The 20769-nt window shown below is 35.0% G+C and overlaps 1 protein-coding gene across 5 annotated transcripts in view; it reads right to left on the minus strand.

Moving 5' to 3' along the window:
• Positions 1–20769, minus strand: part of VWA8 (von Willebrand factor A domain containing 8) — a 386591-nt gene that overhangs the window by 180815 nt on the left and 185007 nt on the right. For all 5 annotated transcript variants that reach the window (XM_037729667.1, XM_017503777.2, XM_017503778.2 and 2 more), the window contains one exon: positions 8017–8093. In XM_037729667.1, coding sequence (XP_037585595.1) covers positions 8017–8093 — 77 coding nt within the window. The remainder of the gene's footprint in view (positions 1–8016; positions 8094–20769) is intronic.

Here is a 20769-nt window from a genome sequence, read left to right on the forward strand (position 1 = left end):
AATGAAAAGAAAGGAAGAAAGGAAAACAAGTAAATAGATTCATTTCACAAATGGTAGCCATATATTCTCTTCTGTTTTAAATGTATACTTTCAAAAGTAATTACTTTAATTAGTCTTTTAAATTACCTATATCATATTCTTCAGACATCTTGATTTTAACTAAATACATGAATTACCCAGCTTGCGGACTTTATGAAATGCGATAATCAAAACATAACATGGCCATACTTAAAAGTATACTAGTTGTGTTTTATTTGTGTATGTTTGCTGACAGTTTTACTTATTGAGATTATATTTTGAATGGCTCTTATAACTAATTGTGTTCAAATGGCATCCATAAACTAAGTGTGACTGATTATTTAGATGCTAATATCATAAATCCATTGAAAAGAATCTAAAATAAACAAAGTAAAAACCTTAAGTGGATCATCCATAGATTAGAGAAGTCTTAAACATTTTTTTAGAGAGCCTTTTTAAGGTCTTTTAAACATATGTTTGTCTTAAGGCAATTTTATGAGCTGAAATGTTATAGCAAATGTAGCCCTAAAGCTGTATATAAAATGTTATGGCAAATGTAGACCTAAAGCTGTATATAATAAATAAAAAATTCTCCACACTGAAATTAATGGGAATGTCAGTCTAGTTAGTAAAAAATCTTTAATGTATGTGTTTTTTAATTTAAATTTTATATTTTGTGGGTATTGATATGGTTTGGCTATGAACCCACACAAATTTCATCTTGAATTCCCATATGTTGTGGGAGGGACCCAGTGGGAGGTAATTGAACCATGGGGGCAGGTCTTTCCTGTGCTGTTCTCCTGATAGTGAATAAGTCTCATGAGATCTGATGGTTTTAAAAAGGGGAGTTTCCCTGCACAAGCTCTTTTCTCTTGTCTGCCATCATGTGAGATGTGCCATTTGCTTTCTGCCATGATTGCGAGGCATCTCCAGCCACATGGAACGGTACATCCAATAAACCTCTTTCTTTTGTAAATTGCCCAGTCTCAGGTGTGTCTTTATCAGCAGTGTGAAAATAGACTAATATAGGTAACATAGTAGGTATGTATATTTATGATGTACATGACATATTCTGATACAGGCATGTGATGCATAATAATCACATCAGGGTAGATGGGGTCTATTACTTCAGGTGTTTATCCTTTGTGTTACAAACTATCCAATCATACTCTTCCAGTTATTTTTAAATGTACAATTAAATTATTTTTGGCTATAATCACTCTGTTGTGTGGGCAATTACTATATCATATGTATTCTATGTAACTATATTTTTGTACCCATTAATCATCCCGCTTCCCTCACAACCGACTATTCTTCCTAGCCTCTGGTGATAGTGACCATCCTTCTGCTCTCTATCTCCATGAGGTCAATTGTTTTAATTTTTAGCTCTTAAAAATGAATGAAAACGTGAAGTTTGTCTTTCTGTGCCTGGCTTATTTCACGTAACATAATGACCTCCAGTTCCACCCATGTTTTTGCGAGTGACAGAATCTCATTCTTTTTTATGGTTGAATAGTACTCCATTGTGTATATATACCACACTTTCTTTTTCCATTCATCTGTTGATGGATACTTAGGTTGTTTCTTTCAAATCTTGGCTATTGTAAATAATGCTGCAATAAACATAAGAGGGCACATATCTCTTCAATAAACTGATTTCCATTCTGATGGGTATATACCCAGCTGTGAGATTTCTGGATCCTATGGTAGGTCAATTTTTAATTTTTTGAGGAACCTACAAACTGTTCTCCATCGTGGTTATACTAATTTACATTCCCACCAACAGCATACAAGGGTTCCCTTTTCTCCACATCTTCACCAGCATTTGCTATTGACTGCCTTTTGGATGAAAGCCATTTTAACTGGGTAATACATATATTTTAAACAGAAATCGAGACTTTTCACTTCCCACTTTACATAGTAAATAACCAATATTGTCAGAGACACTTAGGGCCCTTTTCATAATGAATAGATATTTTATTTGTAATACTATTATTAATAAATAATATAGTAATGGGTACTATAAAATATAAATATTTAGCTTTGAAATTTTTACTATATTTTCAGTTTAGGAATTTTTTTCATCAATAACATAGCTATACTTTTATCTAGCCAATGCAGAATTACTACAAAATATAAATTAGCAACATAGAACTCTTTACAATTTATGAATCATTTGTTATTTTGTAACAAATGGTATTAAAGACATTCTAGGCAGGAAGTAAGGCATGGTATTTCTATTCCTTTAAACTTTTAAAAGCATCTTGAATACCATCTTCTTTTTGCTTAATGAAAGATATTAAAATACAGAGCTAAGGAAGATAGTATTTTATAAATGACCCTGACTGATTCTCTTAGAGATGAAAGAGCTAAGATCCAAAGACAGGCTCAAAAATATATAGCCCTAAATGAGTATACTACAAATTAAAGATTGAAAATCAATGATTTAAGCATTCATATCAAAATGTTAAAATAAAAAAAAAACTCACAGCACGTGAAATCCAACAAAAACAAAAGGAAGGGTATAATAAAGATAAAATCAGAAATTATTAAAATAGAAACAAAACATACAAAGAGACTTTCAACAATGCCAAAAGTTGGTTCTTTGACCAACTTTTGTTGGTTTTATTGATAAACCCCTGGCAAAACTGACTGAGAAGGCAGACAGCCAATACCATGCATAAAAACGGAAATATCACTACTGAGCCTAAGGACATTAAAATTTCATAAGATGGCCAGGTGCAGTGGCTCACGCCTGTAATCCCAGCACTTTGGGAGGCCAAGGAAGGCAGATCACGAGGTCAAGAGATTGAGAGCATCTGGCCAAAATGGTGAAACCCCATCTCTACTAAAAACACAGAAAATTAGTTGGGTGTGGTGGTGCGTGCCTGTAGTCCCAGCTACTTGGGAGGCTGAGGCAAAAGAATTGCTTGAACCCGGGAGGCAGAGTTTGCAGTGAGCCAAGATTACGCCAATGTACTCCAGCCTGGCGCCTGGCGACACAGCAAGACTCTGTCTCAAAAAAAAAAAAAAAACATAAGATGATATTCTAAATACCTTTTTGCCAATAATTAGAGGAAATAGGTCCTAAAACAACATTTACCAAAATTTCTCATAGCTAATAAAGATAATGAACCCACAACTAAAAGCCCTGTTTATAATGATAATGGTGGTAACATACACCTAGAAATAATTACTAAATACTTGTTATATTTCATTGTCTCCTTTTTTGCTGGTTGTGATAAGTAATGATCATAATCTAAAATTAGAATTGACTGAAGCAGTTCAGCCTAATATATCTTTCTAAAAATATATTTTGTTGTTCAAAATAAAGGAATGGAGAAACTGCCCCCATGATATGAAGAAACTCTCATGTAAAATGACTTTCTTTTTCCTAGGGTATTATAAGAGTTGATTTTAATTTCTAAAGCTATCCTTAAGAAAAAAAATTGGTTTTTGGCTTGAATATTTTAAAATATTAAATTTAAATTCACTTGTTTTTGCTTTAAATTGATAGCACATACTTAAATGGCATCTGTATATACATCTCAGATGAAGAGATGTATATACATCTCTACATGTACACTCTGATGAAGTGATTCTCATAAAAAGTGACTTCCTCTTTTCTGGATTATAAATTTCAATGCCAATTTCAACTTAAGGAAAAAAAAGTTTTTTTTTTCTTGATTATTTTAAAATATTAAATTTAAATTCATTTGTTTTTGCTATAAATTAATACTATACACTTAAGTACCATCTGTATATACATTCATTAAAACTGTCAAGTAATAACATATTTTAAGGGAACTCTCATTTTACAGTAGGAGGTAAACACTATGCAGTCAAAATAAACAGCACAAATTTTGCTAAGAATGAACTGCAATGCTCACTTATCATCCTTAAATATAAAACATTGGTCTTGCTATATGTCCTGTAGCTCAAAAGTTGGAACTATATGTTAGAAATAGAAATTATTCAAGTGAGAACTAGCAAACTAGTTAAAAATTCTGATTCTTTCATTATATTTCCAACTTAAACCATGTGAGAGAAATTGAATAGTTTAAAGGAGAGGGTAAAAAAAAAAAAGAGAGTGTTTTGGATTCAGGGGAACATGGAAGATTGAAATAATTACAAGTAAGAACAGTATTACAGCTCCTTAAAGGTAGGATTATGTTTCTTATTTCTTCCTATATCTCCTATAACACATGGCCCTATAGTTTTAATATGACAAATATTTAAAATATGTTTGAGTTGAAATTTCTATGTTTATAAAATACATCATTTATACAAAAAACCATAAGAAGATATAAAAATAGTGTGGTAAAAATTTCGATGAAGCCGGAGTAAAATAACCAATATTAGTCTTCTTTTTAAAAAAAATAATTACAACCTTTATTTTAGATTTAGGGCGTGCACGTGCAGGTTTGTTACATGGCTATGTCATGTGATCCTGAGGTTTAGGGTGTTACTGATCCTGCCACTTACGTAATAAACATAGTAACCAACTGCTAATTTTCATTCCTTGCCCCACTTCTTCTCCCGGCCCTCTAGCAGTCCCTACTCTCTATTGTTGCCATCTTTATGTCCATGAATACTCAATGTTTAGCTCCCACTTATAAGTGAGAACATGTAAGAACCTGCATTCTTAAAACACTAGAAAAGGCTAGAAATTTTCTGAAATATATAGTTGACCTATACAAAATTTGGGAAATGAAATGATGGGTGACAGAAGAAAGAAACATGGAAAGTTGGGAGTGGGAATGTAGGAACAAGTAATATAACAATGAGAAGAGGGCTTTCTAGGGAACAAATTCTTAACATTTAATGCCTAACATATTGAGAAGAATTATATTTAGCTTAGCCAATTCATGGATCTCACTTTGTAATTAGAGTTTTCTAATTCTGACAGAAATGATAGTAGCAGAAAATCAGAATTAAAAATTTATTGTAAACAACAAAGAAGAATACTCTCTATTTCCAAATAATGTAGAATGAACACTATATAGCAGAGATATTGAAGATATTGAGGGGGACATTGAGGTCAATGAATATAAGGGGAAGAATTTACTATGACAGAAGTTCATCATCTCATGAGTATGGAACAGATAACCTTCAGTTCCATTTCCAACAGCCATGAGCAAGTTAGAAGTATTTGAAGGAACAATGGTTGTTGACCTTGTTATATGCTATTAACAATAGCAAATTTAAAATTTGCATATATTCTGTTAAATTAATTTATTCCTAAATATACATTTCATACTGTTATAAATATTATTTTTAAATTTTTTCTCATTGCTATATATATTAGCATATATATTTGGAATACAATTGATTTTTGTACATTTTGCTTGTATCCTATGGCCTTGTTTAACTTGGTTATCAGTTATAATAACATGTAAGAACCATGTTCAACTTGGTTATTAGTTATAATAACAAGTTAATTTTTTATGTTTCTTAACATTTTTGTTATAAACACAACCATGCAATCATGTCATCTATAAATAACATGTATGCCATTTATTACATTTTCTTGCTTTATTGCACTAGCTGGCACCTCCAGCATAATATGAGTAGTTAATATCCTTGTCTTTTCTCCTAATCACAAGAAAAACCTTGTTTTTCATTTTTAAATATGAAGTTAGCTATAGCCTTTTTATAGATGCCTCTTATTTGATTGAGGAAGTTTCCTGATATTTGTAGTTTATGTGACGTTTTATCATGAATGGGTATTGAATTTTCTCAAATGAGTTTTCTGGCAGCAATTGCCACATATGGTTTTTTAATTTATTCTGTAAGTATGTTACATTATTTGATTTTTAAATGTTAAGCCAGCCTTGTATTCCTGAGGTAAAACCTCCTTGGTTATGACATATTATCCTTTTTATATATTGTAGAATTTGATTTGTTAACATTTGTTAAAAATTTTTTACATCTAGGTTCATAGGAAATTCTAAATTGTAAATTTTTTTTTGTATTATACAGGCCTGTTCATAAAAAACACTCTTAGTTTTTGTCTGATAATGTCATTATTGTGCCTTCTGAAGAATATTTTTGCCAAATATACTATTCTATACTGATTTTTTTTTCTTTCAGCACTTCAATTGAATTGTGGTTCATACTTATTTCTCAGGAGAAGTGACCAGTCACTTTTATCATTGTCTTTTTTCTTTGGTAATTCTAAAGATTTTTCTCTTGTTTTTTAGCAATTTGATTATATGCCATGTTGCGTTTTTTTTGTTTGTTTATTCTGCTTAAGTTCATTGAGCTTCCTGGATTGCTGACTTTATCTTTTGTGTAGAATTTGAGAATTTTCCTACCATTATCATCTCTTCAAATATTTTTCTGTCACATTTTTTTCTTCTCTCTTTTGAGACTACAATTGTGTGTACATGAAGTTGTTTTTTTAGGTTTATCATTTTCATACTGAGAATTTCCCATTATTCCCTCATTATGTTCATTTTCTCCCTTTAAATGTTTGAATATATTCATGGCAACTGTTTTATAGTCCTTGTCTGCTAATTCCATCATTCTGTCATTTTTTGTCTATTTCTACTGACCAATTTTCCTGCTTTTTTGTATGTCTAGTAATTTACTATTGAATACTTGGCTCTATGACTGCTACGTTGCTGAGTGTTTGGATTTTGTGGTCTTGGTTGAGTGTTAAGTTTGTTGGGTGTGAAATGAATTTACTTTTGAATCATCTAGATTTTTTCAAGGTATTCCTATCTCCCCAAATACCCATTTTTTAATTTTTAGAGCCATTTTGTATGAGACTGGGCTTAGTTTTAAAATTTGTAAGGATAGGCCATGGAGAAACTCTTACTTTAGGGGTAGATTAGTCCTACTTCTAAAACATAGAGTTTATAAGTTATACACTCTTCTGAATACCAGGGGTATTTAATGAAGGTTCCTGGTCATGTAGGAACTCTGGTAGTTGTTCAGCTCAAAGATAGTTGTTCTTTTCCTAGTGTTTGTCAATTTTGTTCAGTTTTATAGTTTTTACTGTGGTAGAGCCAATCTGGTACCACTATCCTATTATAGTCAGAGGTATATATATATTTCACCATATCTTGGCTTTCCCCGAGTCCTTTCCACTTTCTCCTTTGACCCACTAACTCTGCCTTTATTCTCCTACAATTCTCTCTCAAGAACTGATAATCACTTCGTGAAAAGACTCAAACCAGAAACTGAAACTAATTTTTATAACTCAATTCACTGTTCTTTCCATTATACTGTATATATAGAGTTATATATTATATAGTTATATACACATACATATATATATACACACACACACATACATATACATATATACATATAATTTTACCTCCTGGGATTAAAACAATAACAATCTAAGTTAGTTTTAAGTTATTCATTACTTGATATATTTCTTGATTTATCTATTTTGTTTTTGGTGGATCTGTCATTTATATTTTATTTTTTAAAAATTAGAACAGGTTCATTCATAAAGCTAAAAATGACCCAGATTGAGAAAAACTATTTGATTAAAAGCCACTCCTGAACCAGCATTCTAACCACATAAAATTATCTAAAAAGTAACTTTAAGGAAGGCAAGGAGGCAACTAATGACATACTTGTTCCAGATTTCTGGGTTCCTTGTCTCATACCTGAGATTCATATAGTTTATGATTTTTCCTTGTGAGCTGTTTTAGCTGCTTATGAGAAAACAGGCTTAGATCCTACATGTTTTTCTTTTAACTTAAGACCCTTTACGTTGATGAGATCTGTTCTTACAATGTAATGTTCATCACTCTCTGTCCACAGAATATCTATTAATTCATATTTATAATTAGTCACTTTCCAAATAAATTTTGCATGGTTTTATTACCTTTAAAGGAGAGAAGAGATAAGAGCAACAGGAACAGAAATAAAACTTGTTTATAAAATGCATCTTTAGGAAAAGCATTTTTAAATTGCACCATGAGGGAAACAAATGATTAATTGAGATTTTAGAGGCTGTGGGTCTAATATTCTTACCTGTGTAGCTGAATATATTCTCGGGGTCTGTTGAGCAGGTGAAGGAATCTGTCAACAATCTTGTTTTTTCCTACACCCTGTAATTACACAGAAAACACTAAATGAAAAGAGGCTATTGTCTGGAGATCAGCTTATGCCAAACTAGAAAAATCTTTTACCAAAACCTGCTTTCTCACATTTTTACTATTTTAGTTTATTGCTCATGAAAACCAAACTGGCAAACATATATGGAATATCTCTTATGACATAAGGGTTTAATAAATTTATTTCTAAACCTACTAGTTCTGAGCCATTCTTATTTGAAAGGAAATCCATAAATTAACCTCCTACATATTGATTTTTCTGTTCTGTAAACTTACACCGAAGTCTAGGCATCATAGCAGATGCCTCTAGTATCAACTATTTCAGATTTGAAGAATGTCATCAAAGGTGATCAAGTAAGTATAAAACAATGGTTTTTCTAATCAGCTCTTCAGAATTATGATTTTCAGTCACAGAAAGGTAAAATAATACTGTACTTTTTCTATTCTAATCAAACACTTATTTCTTCTCCTTGTATCCCACTTTCCAGTCCTTTAAAACTTAGGAAACCTAAACTTATAACCAGGGTGTATTAATAAAACTCAACTATACGTGCTCTTCCTAGAAATGCCCTCATTTCCTTACCACTTACTGGTGCTGAGACTTGCTATCATTTTGTAGAAGACAGACTGTTAAAAATGGAATCCACCCCCATGCTATTTCCTTATTTCAAAGTTTTCACTTAAGAGGCAGAATACAATTAATGGGGTGTAAATCTTTTAACAAATAGGTTGTGTGGAAAGAGTTATAGTTTAAAAGCTGACTTCATATCATACATGCTAGCAAAAATAACTCTTATTGATTCTTATACAGGTTGAGCATCACTAATCCAAAAATCTGAAACCCAAAATGCTCCAAATTCTGAAACTTTTTGAGCACCAACAAGATGCTTAAAGTTCATGCTCAATAGAAATGCTCCTTGGAGCACTTCAGATTTTGGATTTTTAGATTAGGGATGCTCAACTGGTATGTATATGCAAATATTCCAAAATGTGAAATGATTCTGGCCCCAAGCATTTCAGATAAGGAACATTTAACCTATGCTGTGTCAGGCTCTATGGTAAGTATTTTCATGAGTTATTTCATTTAATCATCACAACAGTCCCAAGAAGCAGGTATTATAATTATTTCAACCTCACAAATCCAGAAACCAAGCCTCAGGGGTAAGCATGGTGCACACAGTCACACACAGATAATTATAGTGAAACCAGGACTCAAATCCAGGTCTATATAATTCTGATGTTCATAATTATAGTTTCTGCATTATGGAATATATTTCTTTCAGTTTGAAATTGATTTTGGTAATCTGGGACTTAAGCTATCTCCTTCTTCACTTCTAAGTCCATCCTGAAGAAATAATTAGGCAGACTGGGGCAACGCATGGTATACAGCAACAAGAGCAGAAGCCCAATAGGGAAGCAGGCACTTTAACTGGTATTTTTACTACATACTCAAACATCTTGTGAAGAAAAGCATTCTACAAGCATCAAGGATAGAAATTCAAATCAATTGAATGGGTATTTATTGAGTGCTACAGGGGGTAGAAACCATGTCTGTTTTGCTTATCACTATGTCCCCAGAGCTCAGCGCAGTGCCTGAGAGTGCAATCAATAAATATTTGTCAAGTGAATAAATGAATATAGGGAGTTTGGAAAGTACTGGAAAATGAGTGAGGATTCTGGTAAAATATTATTGGTGATCATGTTTATAAAGATGATGAAATTACGGACTTATAAAACTAGAACGGGCCAGGTGCATGACTCACACCAGTAATCCTAGAGCGTTCGGTGACTCAAGTGGGAGGATCACTTGAGCCCAGAGTTTGAGATCAGCCTGGGCAACGTAGTGAGACCATATCTCTACAAAAAAAAAAAAAAAAATTAGCCAGGCATAGTGGCTCATGCCTGTAGACCTAGCTACTTGGGAGGCTGAGGTGGAAGGATCTCTTGAGCCTAGGAATTTGAGGCTGCAGTGAGCTCTGATCACACCACTACACTACAGCCTGGTGATAGAGCAAGACTCTACCTCTAAAATAAATAAATAAATTAGGTGGGATAAATTTTAAAAGTGATTTATTTTGCCTGCAAAAGAATCAAGGTTATCGGAGCCCAATGTCAAACTGACAAATTCACTAAAGTTAGAACAATGGATCATTTCATCTTCTAGGAATCTTTTCAGTATGTAATTGGATTTTACCCAAAATAGTTTGAAGCCTAGCACAGAAACACAGGAGAAAAATCACATTTGCACATTTGTATGTAAATTACAACTGATATGTAAATTTTAAATGGCATGTGACCATAAATATAAATTTTTAAATAGATAAATTCAGATGAGTAAAATGTCTGTTTTAGTATTTCAGTTCTGTTAAATTCAGCAATGTTAAAGAAAAGCAGACATCATGAATACATTACAATATTGGAAATACAAAAGATTTCCTGGAAGAAATGTCACGAAAATGTGCTATCAGGGAGTTCCTCCTTTCTTCTCACCTCTAAAGTTATTAAATAGCCATGCTTATTCAAATTCCTCCTGAGCAAAACATGATTTAGGAGTTACAAGCCCCATAAATGCAGGATGAGATGTGGAATCCCAGTTGCCAGTAAGGAGCTCTTTTGCTGTGTCTCTTTAAATGGAGTCTCCAGAGCTCCAACCTCAGCTGTCTTGCTCTCTGGGAAGTATCACCCACTCCCGTGACCTCAGTCATCACCTAGAGCGCACACTTCTTTCCTAAGCTTCATTCAATATGCCCTATTCTTAACTGTCAACTGAACTTCTATAACAGATGCTCACAATGAACTTATTATCCTTCTACCCAAACCTACTTTTGTCTCTTTTCAACCCCCATATAACATTATTGCCATGTACTCAGCTTCTCAATAAAAGAATGCTAGAATATTTTTGATGGCTTAATTTTTTTCACCTCTGACCTCATTCAAAATGTCACTAGGTTCTTTGCAGTCCCTACCTGCAAAACTTTGTTTCATTCTTGCCCTCCATTCCTTCTGTTTCCTTCGTTCCTCTTTCCCTTCTGACATTTTCTCCCTCCCTCCCTCCCTTCTTTTCTCCCTCTCTCACTTCCTTGCCTAATTCATCAACTATCTGAGCACTTAATATTATAGCACTGTCCTAGCTGAGCTGGATATAATGGTAAAGAAAACAGCTACAGCCTCTCATCATATTCACAGCTTACAGCTAGTAGGGAACACAGACAAGACATATAGATACAGTGTCATATTACAATCGAAGAGTTAACCTAAGGGCTCAGGAAGGCCGACTGCAGCTATATTTAAATTGAGATATCAAGGAATTAAAGAGGTACAGGGAAAGACGAGAAAGGGGAGTGTTACAGGTAGAGAGTATAGTATGTGTCAAGCCCGGAGCAGTCATCTGGAGAGCAGGACAGGTCTGCAAGAAGTCAGAAGCCAGAAAAAAGCAAGGAAGGGAGTGGTAAGAAACCAGGCTAGAAAGGTAGGTGGGGTTTAAGTCTGGCAAAGCCCTGTTAGCCACTTAAAAGAGTTAGAACTATTTCCTCGAAGCACCAAGAAGCCACTGAAGTAAAGGAATAATAGGATCAGATTTTCAGTTTTAGAAAACTGCTCTCATGGAATGGTATAGTGGAGCCTGGTAGACACCAGAAGAGAAAGCAAAGGAAAGCAGTTTGAAACTCCTTTGAAAGGAGGAGATGATGGTGGTCTGAATTATGGAATAGAGATAAATGAACAGATTTAAGAGATATTTAGGAAAAGGAACTGACAGGACTTACTGAGGGCCTGGAGGTAAGGATGAGGAGATAAAGAAGTCAAAGTTTTTCTGTATTGGGCAATAGAGTGGCAGGTCATGCAAGAAACAGGGGAGAAGAACTGAATTAGCTGGGTGGGGGAGGGAAGCCCAGTTATAAAAGGCAGTTTAATTTTGGATATGTTTACTTTGAAGTGTCTGCTTCCCATATCTGTTCCTTCCTCTCCAATTTACTGTCTCAGCACAAGGGTAGATCATCCCCTCCCCAGACTCCTGAAAAAGGCCTAATTTGGTTTGGTTTCCCACCTCCAGATTTACAACAAGACGATCCCCAATTCGTTATTTTTCTAAAACAAAGATCTCATCAAGTTGCTTCCTACTTCATTTTAAAAAGCTCTGATAATTTCTTCGAGGAAATGCTGAAGGCATCATCTAGGAAAGAATTTCTGTAAATATCTTGAGCAAAATGAAACAGTTATAATGACTTGTTCCTTCTAATCACAGTTTTTGCCTAGAATAGAAAATCCTCAGGACTATTTTAATTGAATAAATACATAAATAGTGTCTTGTTTTTCTATTATAAAGTTACACACACTCATTTTTTTCATTGGAAAACTTAAAAAACAATAATCATCCAATGTGCAGCTGCTTAAAAAATCTGCCAACATTTTCATTTTGTTCCTATACATATTTATCTTTACTTACTAGTAAAAATTCTACTAATATATATGTAATTTGTATCCTTTAGTAAAAATCCATGTGAAATAAATTTTTATATCATTATTAACTCTTATTGAGAATAAAATTTAGTAAGTGAAAATTTGAAACGGGAGGAAGAAACCTGTGGAATGAGAGATCCTAAAAAAATACAAATTATCTCATGAGAATGATGCTAACATTTATCATCACTGTTCTGCCGAACTGTGCTCTTCACGGCAACATACTGAACAGAGGATTTTCACGGAAGCAGGAGTCAGGTAGCCCTTTCACTAGAGGGTTAGAAGTAGGAATTATGTGAAGCCCCACAGACTGGAATCACACCAAGGAGAGGAAGTAAACGTGCTTCCAGTTTCTGGGAGAGAAAAGCTCAGGGACTATGACTTTAAGAACTCTGTTTCCATGTAGTTGTGCGGTTTTGAGTGAGTTTCTTAATCCTGAGCTCTAATTTGATTGCACTGTGGTCTGAGAGACTGGTTGTTATGATTTCCATTCTTTTACATTTGCTGAGGAGTGATTTACTTCCAATTATGTGTTCAATTTTAGAGTAAATGCAATGTGGTGCTGAGAAGAATGTATATTCTGTGGATTTGGGGTGGAGAGTTCTGTTGATATCTATTAGGTCTGCTTGGTCCAGGTCTGTGTTCAAGTCCTGGATATCCTTGTTAATTTTCTGTCTCATTGATCTGTCTAACATTGACAGTGGAGTGTTAAAGTCTCTCGCTATTATTGTGTGGGAGTCGAAGTCTCTTTGTAGGTCGTTAAGAACTTGCTTTATGTATCTGGGTGCTCCTGTATTGGGTGCATAAACATTTAGGATAGTTAGCTCTTCTTGTTGCATTGATCTTTTACAATTATATAATGCCCTTCTTTGTCTCTTTTGATCTTTGTTAAAGTCCATTTTGTCAGAGACTAGGATTGCAACTCCTGCTTTTTTTTTTGCTCTCCATTTGCTTGGTAAATCTTCCCCCATCCCTTTATTTTGAGTCTATGTGTGTCTTTGCACGTGAGATGGGTCTTCTGAATACAGCATACCAATGGGTCTTGACTTTTTATCTAATTTGCCAGTCTGTGTCTTTTGGTTGGGCCATTTAGCCTGTTTACATTTAAGGTTAATATTGTTAAGTGTGAATTTGATCCTGCCATTTTGATACTAGCTAGTTGTTTTGCCCATTAGTTGACACAGTTTCTTCATTGTGTCAATGGTCTTTAAAATTTGTTATGCTTTTGCAATGGCTGGTACAGACACTTTTCAAAAGAAGACATGTATGCGGCCAATGAACATATGAAAAAATGCTCATCATCACTGGTCATTAGAGAAATGCACATCAAAACCACATTGAGATACCATCTTATGCCAGTTAGAAAGGCGATCATTAAAAAATCTGGAGACAACAGATGCTGGAGAGGGTGTGGAGAAATAGGAACACTTTTACACTGTTGGTGGGAGTGTAAATTAGTTCAACCATTGTGGAAGACAGTGTGGCAATTCCTCAAGGATCTAGAAATAGAAAAAACATTTGATCCAGCAATCCTATTATTGGGTATATACCCAAAGGATTATAAATCATTTTATTATAAAGACACATGTACACGTATGTTCAATGAGGCACTGATTACTATAGCAAAGACTTGGAACCATCCCAAATGCCCTTAAATGATAGACTGGATAAAGCAAATGTGGCACATATTTACCATGGAATACTAGGCAGCCATAAAAAAGGATGAGTTCATGTCCTTTGCAGGGACATGGATGAATCTGGAAACCATCATTCTCAGCAAACTGACAGAAGAACAGAAAAACAAACACTGCACGTTCTCAATCATAGGTAGGTGTTGGACAATGAGAACACATGGACACATGGAAGGGAACATCACACACTGGGGTCATTGGTGGGTGTGGGGCTAGGGAAGGGATAGTGAGGGGTAGGAAGATTGGGGAGAGATAACACTGGGAGAAACACCTAACGTAGGTGATTGGGGGATGGAGGCAGCAAACCACCATGGCATGTGTATACCTATGTAACAATCTTGCAAGATCTGCACGTGTACCCCAGAACTTAAAGTATAATTTAAAAAAAAAAAGAGAAGAAAAAGAAAAACCTCTAAAATTAAAAAAAGAAAAAAAAAGAACTCTGAGGGATTCTGGAACTCATAACTTCCTCAGCTTTATTATTTTAGTTATGCTGTTTCCTCAGAGAGATTAGCAGTAAAATTCTTACAGAAAAGGGGCTTTGGCACTTTTCTTTCTGGACAAGAAAAAATACAATACGTAGGGAACTCTATCGATATTCTATCAAAGGAGGAGGGAGAGAAAGAAATGGAGTAGGAGAAACGGGCTAAAAAGGAATGAAGAGTCAAAGAGAAAATTAGTCTAGGAATGGGATTTGGGCTAAATGTTGGGACTTGAATGCTGAAGGATTTGTGACAGGACTTGAAGAATCCCTGCAACAGCAGCTACACTTGCAAGCATGCTCATCAGCCCTCTGTGAGTCTCACTCAAACAAGTTCCTTCAGCCACTGTCTGCTGAACAATTACCTTTCCACTTCCATATCTTTGCTTATGTGATTTCTTTTGACTACAATAGCTCATCTTTTCGCATCTGTCTATCATCTTCCACTCCCCCATCCAGCCTTCTTATGAAATGTTCCAACTCTTCTGAAGCTTTGCCTATCTGTCCCATTGTTTTCTCTCTTTTAACTCTCAGCACCAGAATGATTTCCTCCTTTGGGTTCCTAAACCTCTCTCTTTCACCAGTGTACTCTAGCAATGTGACAGGTCCTTGGCAGGTGGACATGATTGCTCCTTGAGGCCAAAATCAACCCCTGTTCAGGTCTCTTAATGCCACAGAGTCAAAGATCAGTCAGTTCCCTGCATGTTTTCTAAGGTTCAGAAGGGAGAACAGTGAGGAAGCAAATCCTGATCTTGTCTTCAACAATTTTAAAAAATGGACCCCTGCCTATGTTCAGCTTTCTTGCATGTTCACTGAAACTTGTCTACTGTGGGCCTTAGTTCCCTCCAATTTTTAAATAATTTTCATAAAGTTAGTTCCGCTTGTATAATAGTTAGAGATGTTCTTTGAATAGGGCGCTTGTTTCCTTGTTAGAAAAAGTGACCACAGGGGCTGGGCACTGTGGCAATCCCAGCACTTTGGGAGGCTGTGGCGGGCAGATCACCTGAGGTCAGGAGTTGAAGACCAGCCTGATCAACATGGAGAAAGCTGGTCTCTACTAAAAATAAAAAATTAGCCAGGCATGGTGGTGCATGCCTGTAATCCCAGCTACTCAGAGGCTGAGGTGGGAGAATCACTTGAACCCAGGAGGTGGAGGTTGCCATGAGCTGAGATTGAGCCACTGCACTCCAGCCTGGGCAACAAGAAAGAAATTCTGTCGGGGAAAAAAAAAAAAAAAAAATCATCACATGAATATCATTAAAAAACACCAATTATAGTAAAAAGTAACAAAATAAACAAACTAATATTATAGCAAATCCAGAGAAATAAATTTTAACTGCTTTAAAAAATCCCATCAAATGTTGAACCTTCTAATTCTTTGCTGAAATGCCTTAAAATATACTATTTTAAGGATTTTGAGACTTGACTATAATCTTTGCTAGCCTTCTCAAGTGGGAATTTTTACCACCACCTGAGCCTAGGTTGCTCATCTGAACAGAGAGGGCTGAAACAAGCTAATCTCCAAACACTATTTTACAATGATATTCTTTTGTCTTATAACAAAGTGAGAGATCATTGTTAATGATCACTGGAAATTTCTTATTTACAAAATTCTCTCAATACATATACATTACTCTTGTAATCAGAAAAAATTATTAAAACTGAATAATAAATAATCCTAAACAGTCATACAAATGGGTTTGAGTATTCAGAAGTCAGATGAGAAAACGTACATTTCAATTACATTACTAGTTTGCATGTCTCTAAAACATTATCCTTATAAAGCTCCCTATCAAAGTCATAACCTCCTTTTCACATGAAAATAATAAAATCTACACCCCTGTATTTTCCCTTTGAAATACTGCGCTGCTATAAATGGCAAAGATATAGTTTTCGGTAGTGTGGTCAGCCGTCAGGTATAACCAAAGCAACCATGACAAATACTACAGAGGCGGGGAGGGGAGATCAATGTTTCTGCAGAAACAAATTCAGATTCAAGATAAATGCAAGAAATAATATTCACTAAGAAACAATGGATAGACAAACTAAACTGGCAGAAAGAATGTGGCAGAATGCCAAAGAATTTCCACACTGTAATTCAGACAACTTCATTAACTAAGGGGTTTGAGAAGGAACAAAAAATAATTTAAAATAAAAATGAGTACCACTGCATTTGATGAAACCAAGTATTTCATAGCCTTGGGATCCCCAGGCTGCTAGAGCTATTAGACACTATGTTATCAAATTCCCTGCTGCCACTTCCAGCTGGGGACACAGGCAAGAAAATTTCTGGACAAACTGTTCAGTGCCTCTACAGATATTAAACAATTATGCTGTCATAGCAACATGGTATATTTCTGATGGTGCACAGTAGCAATCTGCCAGGGCTTAGTTTAAGTTATTAGTAAGCAAAATTCACACATTCTTTAATTTTAGCAATAAAATACTCACAGTATCTCAATATGAAATAATTCAACATTTGCTAAACCTCTACCAGGAGAAAAATAGAATCTCTGATCATAATAAGTTTGAAATTAATAGAATGAGATACAAAGAATTATATAGTTAAAATGTTCATAGAGTCTTGCTTAGTAGGCATTAAATATATGTTTATTGATTTTCAGAGTGTATAAAAGAGTTTAAAATTCAAATGCTATGAAAACTCAGAAGAATGAATCATTTCCTACCTGGAAAAAATAGATATGGCATAATTTCATTGTATAAATTAATCATGAAATTAAATTGGCCTAGTGAAATTTACTTTTATAATATTTTCTCAATGGAATTTCATTAATATTAGTATAATTCTGAATAAAATGTTTATATACATAAAAATGGGTCTATACCTCTCAGGATAAAGATGACAGGAGAGTACATCTTTTCTCTTTCAAAGAGACTTAGTAGGCACATCAACTAAATCCAATGGCCAGGCTTTGTTTTGATGCTGATTAGAACAAATCAATTATAAAACAATACCTTTTTTTTTTTTTTTTTTTTTTAAGACAGAATCTTGTTCTATTGCCCAGGTTGGAATGTAATGGCCTAATCTTGGCTCACTGCAACCTGCACCTCCTGGGGTCAGGTGATCCTCCCACCTCAGCCTCCCAAGTAGTTGGGACTACAGGTGCACGCCACCATGCCCAGATAATTAATTTTTGTACTTTCTGTAGAGACAGGATTTTACTATATTGCCCAGGCTGGTCTGGAACTTTTGGGATCAAGGCATCTGCCTACCTTGGCCTCCCAAAGTGCTGAAATTGTGGGTGTGAGACATTATACTCAGTCAAAAATAATACTTTCAAGTTAACTGGGGAAAACTGAAAACAGAGCATCAGGTTGTATGAAGGGATTATTGTTAATTTGTTAGGTGTAATAATAAAAGCGTGTCATATTAGAGATAAATGTTGAAATATCTATAAGAAAAATAATATGCAAAAGAATAATATATTAAAAGGTGACATACAAAAAAGTGTTGGGAGAATAGATAAAGCAACCTCTGTCTCCAGGTTCAAATGTTTCTCCCGCCTCAGCTTCCCAAGTAACTGGGATTACAAGCTTATACCACCACACCTGGCTAATTTTTGTATGTTTAGTAGATACAGGATTTCACCATGTTGGCCAGGCTGTTCTCAAACGCCCGACCTCAGGTGATCCGCCCGCCTGGGCCTCCCAAAGTGCTGTGATTACAGGTGTGAGCCACCACATCTGGCCTAAAAAATAATTCCTATGTAAGGGTACTTGAACATTTCAGAACACCATATTCCTAAAATATATTTTGGCTTCAAATATCTGATAAAAAGCAACTATCTCTCAAAACATACGTATTCTTACACAAAAACAGAGATTCAGTCTTAGAGGCTTTTTTTTTTTTTTTTAAATTTTTATTTTTCAGACAGCGTCTTGCTCTGTCACCCAGGCTGGAGTGCAATGACGTGATCTCAGCTCATTGCAACCTCTGCCTCCCAAGCTCAAGCAATCCTTCTGCCTAAGCATCCCAAGTAGCTGGGACTACAGGTGCATGCCACCACGCCTGGCTATTTTTTATATTTTTTGTAGAGATGGGGTTTTCCCGTATTGCCCGCACCGGTCTCAAACTCCTGGACTCAATTAATTCACCCACCTTAGCCTCCCAAAATGCTAGGATTACAGGCATAAGCCACTGCACCCAACAAGGACTTTTTTTAAACAAAAAGAAATATGGTAATTATATGGCTGATTCTGTAGCCCCAAATTTTCACAATCAATATTTTGTATATCAAATTGAATATGACACTACACATCAAAAGAAAAGCAGGTATGGGAATGCGAGGAAAGCAGGAAACTTATTCTTGAGCTACAGCTGCCATAGAAAAAGCATCATTGGCTAGAAAATACATAGCCATCTCTCTTTTTGTTAAATACAAAGCCATACTATGACTTTTAAAAAAGCACAGCATGAAACTCCTGCTAATATAAAACATACATATGATGTTATAATTATAGTAGGTAGAAAATAATGCATGTTATAGCATATTAAAGTGGTTTTATAATATGCAGCATTATACTCTAAGTGACCCTGAAACATGTATAATTTCAGGGTGCCCTATCTCACTAGGCAGAAAGGCAGCAATTCTGCTGCACTTACTAGACAGACTGTGCTGTGTTATAAAATCTCATGCAGAAAATAGAAAGAATTTTTAAAAATCAATTTTATTATAAATAAGGGGAAAGCTACTTTATTTTGCTATGACAAGTGGTGCTTGTAGGACTGTTTTTAGCTTCCCAACAGGTATAAAATGTTTTCTAATATCATAGATTCCTAGAAAAGATGACATCTGCAAGAAAAAGGTAAGATCGAGTTTAATAAAGATGATAAACCTTGAGATACCTCTAAATCAGCACCCATTCTCTTTAATTTCCTCATTGTAAAAGTTGCCACTGGTAACAGAGCAGTCTTCTAAAACATCTCTAGGTGTGATATCAAGTGATGAAACATCTCTTTTATAGAGCTCAGTCAGTTTCTAGTTTGCAAAGAGAAGGCTGTGTAGACTGGATATATCTATAGACAATGTTTTAGAAGGAGAAGGAAAGGAGCCGGATCAATTGCTACAAGTCATTCATTTACTTTCAAAATAAATCATGTGATTAAAATAGGCATTTTCATAGGGAGCTGCCGACCTTAGGTGATCGCTCACCTCAGCCTCCCAAAGTGCTGGGATTACAGGTGTGAGCCGCCAAGCCCAGCAGCATTTTTAAAGCTACTGAAGAAGGACCTGAGTTGCTATTACTGCAAAAATACACATTCCCAAATAAATAACTCTCCTAGATGATCAGCACCCAGGACAGCACAGAGAAAGAAAACACGTAAACTCCTCACCAGTCCTTAGCAAAGCACAGCTCTGTGTGGTACTGCATTTGCCAAGGAATACTACAGGTGGCTCCGTACTCCCTCATACCTACCAAGCGGAAGCAGCCAAGAGTCTAACCATAGAATCTTGCTAAGATCTTAGCATAGATGTTACCTTATGAAAACACATTAGAAAGTAATTGAAATTGACTGAAGGATTCAAAAAGTTCTATTTAGATTTTCACCAGCCACCTTGATCCAATTTCCACCCCGACCTTGTAAATGCAAGCACAAGCAAAGTTATATACGATTTAATTAGCTAAATACTAATCAGCACTTTGTTATTAGAAATTAAAAAATAATTAGCATTTCATTATTCTTTCTTAGTGATAACACTGCCAGTCTCTGATCCTGTCATCATGGAACTATATCCAGTTGAATGGGCTACTTAACTATTTACTCTGAGAGGTAGATTTTATCTAATTCATTTGTCTCCCTCACTTAAACAGTTGCAAGCTCAGAGAAAAAGAAATTTCAATTTGTCTTATAACTCCCTGAAAACAATCCAACTAAGCCTAAATTTTAAATTCATATTACTTCTAATTTTGGCTACTCATTAGGAATTTATTTATATATTTAATTTATTGTATTTTTTTTTTTGAAATGGAGTCTTGCTCTGTCTTCCAGGCTGGAGTGTAGTGGCGTGATCTTGGC

This window comes from Cebus imitator, unplaced genomic scaffold (assembly GCF_001604975.1).
Source record: "Cebus imitator isolate Cc_AM_T3 unplaced genomic scaffold, Cebus_imitator-1.0 Scaffold314, whole genome shotgun sequence".
In the NCBI taxonomy this organism is placed as follows: Eukaryota; Metazoa; Chordata; class Mammalia; order Primates; family Cebidae; genus Cebus; species Cebus imitator.